This window comes from Salmo trutta, unplaced genomic scaffold (genome assembly GCF_901001165.1).
Source record: "Salmo trutta unplaced genomic scaffold, fSalTru1.1, whole genome shotgun sequence".
Classification (NCBI taxonomy): domain Eukaryota; kingdom Metazoa; phylum Chordata; class Actinopteri; order Salmoniformes; family Salmonidae; genus Salmo; species Salmo trutta.
The window spans coordinates 1-5,927 of NW_021822981.1; the positions used below are offsets into that span (position 1 = coordinate 1).

At 37.5% G+C, this 5,927-nt stretch overlaps 1 protein-coding gene across 2 annotated transcripts; it reads right to left on the reverse strand.

Annotated features, from left to right (window-relative positions):
- Positions 1 to 1,354: 1,354 nt before the first annotated feature.
- Positions 1,355 to 5,411, reverse strand: LOC115187856 (low choriolytic enzyme-like). Of its 2 annotated transcripts, XM_029746889.1 has the most exons (9): positions 5,316 to 5,411; positions 5,166 to 5,205; positions 3,458 to 3,535; positions 3,217 to 3,369; positions 2,974 to 3,091; positions 2,631 to 2,809; positions 2,175 to 2,256; positions 1,894 to 2,018; positions 1,355 to 1,629 (listed from the first exon to the last, which is right to left on the reverse strand). In XM_029746889.1, coding segments are annotated over exons 1-9 (846 nt in total). In that variant the 5' UTR covers positions 5,385 to 5,411; the 3' UTR covers positions 1,355 to 1,627. The 2 variants fall into 2 exon arrangements, with proteins under 2 accessions (XP_029602749.1, XP_029602747.1); XM_029746887.1 differs by lacking the exon at positions 1,355 to 1,629 and having other exon boundaries at positions 1,886 to 2,018.
- Positions 5,412 to 5,927: the final 516 nt, after the last annotated feature.

Genomic DNA, 5,927 nt, shown 5'->3' on the forward strand with positions numbered 1-5,927 from the left:
ACAGAAGAGGACCATCTATGTTAATGTTGTATTTTTAAATAGTTCATCTGTTTCCAATTTATATTCTGACTTGTAATGTTAAAAAGGGGAGTAAAACAAACCCCCTGTTTATCTGAATTAGCTAGGCTACTCACTATACCAATGATAGGCTAAAATTGTTTTCCCAAAGTGTCATTCTATTAAATTACATTTTGTTCTTACTATGTATTGCTTGTTTGAGGAGATTAAATGCTGTTATAAATATTTGCAACTCATTCACAAGTTGGCAGAAGGTTTCCACTGCCTTTTAAAGTATGTTTTTAGAAGGTATAAATATTAGTCCACCTAACTCTTTAATAAATTGTCAGTAGGTTTATACTTTCTTTAAATATATATTTTCAGCAGTTATAAATGTTGGTAACTCATTTGTTCCTGGTCAGTGGATTGCCACTTTAAAACAAGGTATACTTTTAGCAGTTATAAATGTTGATGAATCAGTTATAAATATTCATAGGTATGTCACTTTAAAATAAGATATACCTTATTAGGTACATGTGAGTAAGTCATTTCTAGATGATTTTAGAGTTCACTCAGAGCTTAGATATACTGTACTTATAGGCAGTATTGGGTAATCATCGCGACACACATGAGAGAAGATTCAACACTTTGTTAAACATATTCAGTCAGTGCGTGGTGGGTGTGATAACAATAATATTCAACGTTGTGAGAGGATACCTCCTCCACTGTTTCACCAATCAAAGGTATTACCTGTGTTTATATCATCTGGTAAGAGGTAATATATTAGGAATGATTGAATAATGTACATTTGACCAGGGCATCAAAAGTGGGTCAAGACACATCATTAAAACCATCCTCCTCTGTTCATGGAACAGAACACCAATGCATCACACCAAAAAGTGAGAAATAAAGTTGCATGACAATATATAAAGGTTCATCTTAATTAATGGTTTATAATGCAAAAAAATGCATTTACAAATGCTGAAATAATCATTAATAACCTAATTATACGCCCTTTATAAACCTTTTACAAATGGAACCATGTTGTAAAGTATTACTGGACACTCACTCTACAACGATTTTAAGCTCATGTCGTTGTTTCAGACTTCCAAAATGCAAAAGTAACAGAGTGTTAAATTTGCTGTATAATACACGATATTCTGTGCGTGTGGGAGTTGGGACATGTGTTATTACTGTAGTCTTAGGTGAGATAGCCTTGTTAACTCCCCTAAAAATATACAGAAGGTTTTTGTTTTACCCACTAATCCACTTGCACACCTGTGCACGTTATAGGATAATCACCATCAATGTACCCTTTGCAATCAGAAAAATAAACATAAACCATAACAAACGTAGAACGGGCTATCAAATACACGTTGCTACACATGTTTATTGTGATAATGTTTCAGTAGACTACAGTACTTTGCTTTGCCATACCAATGTTCTATCTATGATAAGCCATAACAGATCTGATATACGGATACAGATCTGCATCTCAATTCATTCTATCAGCATAAATTATCATTTGTTTCTTATATTCATGTTCAAAGTTGAAAAGCAAGCTATAACTGCAGTTACAATCCTCAGCAGACGCTCTACCGTCGCACTTTTCAAATCAGTCCACCTGCTTTCCTAATAAAAGAGAAGGGAAAAATAAAATATTTTTAGAATTGACATGCTGTATTTCTGCCTTTTGAGTTGATGGTGCTCAAGGCTTTAAAAAATAATCTGTACACCAATTTATAACAGTATAAATACAGAATATCACTCAATTCAATTCAAATACTAGATTCCCAAATATCTCAAATTGATTGAGCAACGGTATCGTGAAGCATACAGGCAGGTATAATAATCACAACAGTTATGATAAACAGATCTCCTTAGAAAATCACTTACAGCATTTATAGAGACGATTGATCCGCAGAATGTCCATAGGGCTCATCTGAGTTGCCTGGCCAATAACTGCATTATTGTCAGGGATTGGAAGAATGGTGGGCTGATTGTTCTTGGAGAAGGCAAACCTGGAACCAGACAACATTGGGCAGAAAGCTCGCACACCATCAATTGCAATTAAAGGATGACATGAGTAGACTATGAAAGGTCAAATTATTTTAGCCATACAACATTATAGCTGTTATTGCAGTAAAGAAAACCTTTCCATTATGTCCTCAACTTACCTTGAGTATTGCATGACAGAATTATAGTCATATGGAGTCCCCAAGTTTATCGTGTCGACCTTGTCGAAATTGGATTCCATTCCTATGATGGAAAATGCATGATAAATCATTTTCTTACACAGTATAATAACTTTCATGAATAAGTCACGCTTATAAAGAAATGCTTTACAGATTATTATGAATGTTATAAATGCTTATTAATTGAAAAGCTTATAAATCCATGTCAGTGTTTCTACATGTTTACAAATAATGAAATACTAATGTATTATTATAATCAGATAGTAGTACACTAAAGTTTACATTCAAGTTATTAAAGTTTTACTAATATGTCTTACTCAAAATGGGCAGGAATAATATTTACATATCTTGTAAACAATAGTATTTATTATTTACCTACAAAGTTATTTAAAAATATATATTATAAATTCAGCATCTGTGGATGTAGAAAGCACTAACCAGGCAAAATGTTCTGAGTCAGGATTTGAACATGGCTGTCACGGTCAATGCGCGAATGCTCGTGGTTGAAGCCCAAGGCGTGCAGCAGTTCATGCTGCACCACAGACAGATGGACACATCCGTTCCTATTCAGAGACACCACCTGGCCATTTTTCTGGCGTCCAACATACGAGTAACAGCTACAAACAAGAGTGTATACGGAAGAAATAAAGGTCATTTCTAAAAGTAATAAAGTGTTGTTTTTTGTAGCAATAACAGTAAAGTAAATTGTCATGTAAACACTAAGTAAATAAGAGTGGCAGAAGACAAGTATAACAGGTCTCGTAATGTGCAGCGGTCATACCCTGACAGAGACTGGATGTCCACAAAGTCCCTCTGATTGGTTCGGGGAAAGAATCGGACGCAGGTTGATGCTGCAAAGGTTTGCAGCCCACCTTCAATAACGGACCTCTCCCGGGGCGCTGCTCAATGGAGCAACAAGAAAGTCAGAAACTCAATACACACACGCACACACAGACTCATATAGTATAGTAAAACCAAACCATTAAGCTCAGAAGAAAATAATTTCAGAGAAGAAAATATTTACAGTATTGATTAGAGATCACATAGGGCACGTAAACGTTCCCATTAGAGGACTTCGGCCATTTGCAGGTGTGAGCTGTGCAGGGGTCAGCGTTCATGAACCCAGTATTTACTGCAATATCCCCAAACATGACTAGTGGCTCGTCAAGTCTTTTCCCTAGAAAACAACACCAAGTGAAGGTTATTATCTGTGTTTCATTCTCGGTGTCATTAAATGCAGGGTAGGAATATACAGGCTGCCTTACCAAGATTTCTGTTGGCCTTCTCAATGAGCGTTGAAGCAGAAAAATCCTCCTCTTCAATGCTATTGGTGCGGGTGCTGTCTGCGGAATGGGATAAAAAAAATTGCTTAAATGCAACTGTGTCCCTAATATTACAATAAGATAATATGTTGTACCAGTCAAACGTTTAGACACAGCCACTCATTCAAGTGTTTTTATTTTTCTCTTTTCTACATTGTAAAATAATAGTGATGACATCAAAACTATTAAATAACACATATGGGATCATGTAGTAACCAAAAAGATTGTTCAACATATTTTATACTTGAGATTCTTCGAAGTAGCCACACTTTGTCTTGACAGCTTTGCACACGCTTGGCATTCTCTCAACCAGCTTCACCTGGAATGCTTTTGCAACAGTCTTGAAGGAGTTCCCACAAACGCTAAGCACTTGTTGGTTTTCCTTCACTCTCATCCCAACCATCTCAAATGGGTTGAGGTCGGGGGATTGTGGAGGCCAGGTCATCTGATGCAGCACTCCATCACTTTCCTTCTTAGTCAAATAGCCCTTACACAGCCTGGAGGTGTGTTGGGTCATTGTCCTGTTGAAAAACAAATGAGTCCCACTAAGCGCAAACCAGATGGGATGGCGTATTGCTGCAGAATGCTGTGGTAGCCATGCTGGTTAAGTGTGCCTTGAATTCTAAATAAATAACTGACAGTGTCACCAGTAAAGCACCCCCACACCATCACACCTCCTACTCCATGCTTCACGGTGGGAACCACACATGCAGACATCATCCGTTCACCTTCTCTGCATCTCACAAAGACACAGCGGTTCGAACCAAAATTCTCAAATTTGGACTCAGACCAAAGGACAGATTTCCACCGGTCTATTGTCCATTGCTCATCTTTTTGGTCCAAGCAAGGCTCTTCTTATTGGGGTCTCTTAGTAGTGTTTCTTTGCTGCAATTCAACCATGAAGGCCTGTTTCATGCAGTCTCCTCTGTTACTTGACCTCTGAAGCATTTATTTGGGCTGCAATTTCTCAGGCTGGTAACTCTAATTAACTGCAGCATAGGTAACTCTGAGTTTTCCTTTCCTGTGGGGGTCTTCACGAGAGCCCGTTTCATCATAGCGCTTGATGGTGTTTGCGACTGCACTTGAAGAAACTTCGTCATTTCTCTTTTCTTGTTTGAGCTGTTCTTGCCATTAATTGGAATTGGTCTTTTACCAAATAGGGCTATCTTCTGTATACCACCCCTACCTTGTCACAACACAACTGATTGGCTCTAACGCATTAAGAAAGAAATTCCACAAATGTATTTAACAAGGCACACCAGTTTTTCAAAATGCATTCCATGTGACGACCTCATGAAGCTGGTTGAGAGAATGCCAAGAGTATGCAAAGCTGTCATCAAGACAAAGGTTGGCTACTTTGAAGATTCTCAAATATATTTGATTTGTTTAACACTTTTTGGTTACTACATGATTCCATGTGTTATTTCATAGTTTTGATGTCTTCACTATTATTCTACAATGTAGAAAATTGTGCAAATGAAGAAAAAGCCTTGAAAGAGTAGGTGTGTCCAAACTTTTGACTGGTACTGTACGTCATATACATTCTAACAATGAATGATTAATAAAACCAGGTTTAATTTATGGAACATGATATTTAGATACATAATACAATGTCAGCAACTAAATGTTTATAAAGACAGGATGAACACACCAATTTCCATGTCCTCTTCACTCCTTTCAAGTGAAGCTTTCTGTATGCCAACAGCAGAAGGAAATATGCAACAAAATAGGTTAAAATGTTTAAAACGCAAATAATTCATCATGCACAGGGTTTTCCCAATAGTCTCAGATAGACACTTACCCCTGTAGATCGGCCCTGAACTGAGCAGAGAACGGCGATGAAAATGGTCAGCACAAAGACGGGTGCCATGGTGAATGACTGCAGGATGCCCAGGATCAGTCTGTTGTGAACATGATAGACGTGCAGTTTTTATACTGTAGGCAGACAGATGCGGTCGTTCCTCAGAATATTGGTACATTTCAAAAAAGCATCAGATGTCAACCAAAGTCTTGCTTCAAAAATTTCTCAAACATGGGGGAGTGTGGTTTTGTGATGTACAGTGAGTGTGATAATATTGCATACGCCTACATGTCATTGGTAATTAATAAGTGAAATACTATACAACTGTACAATAACGTACAGATGCCACTGAACTCAAATATTGAAAACTAAAGTGCATGTGTAAAGGAATAAGTGCACTCAGGTCACACAGTAATGAGATGTGTCATTTTATTTTCACTTGTAAGAGGACAGAATAGTAACCTACCCGATTTCTCAGGTGGACATTCCATATGCCCCATGTCTGATATTTGGACAGAAGAACCAGAGTTCCTGAGGATGCTGATGGGGATGTAGTTTTGATGCAGTGAAGTTGGCCATTGTACGTGATTAAATATGTTGATCCTGTTTTAC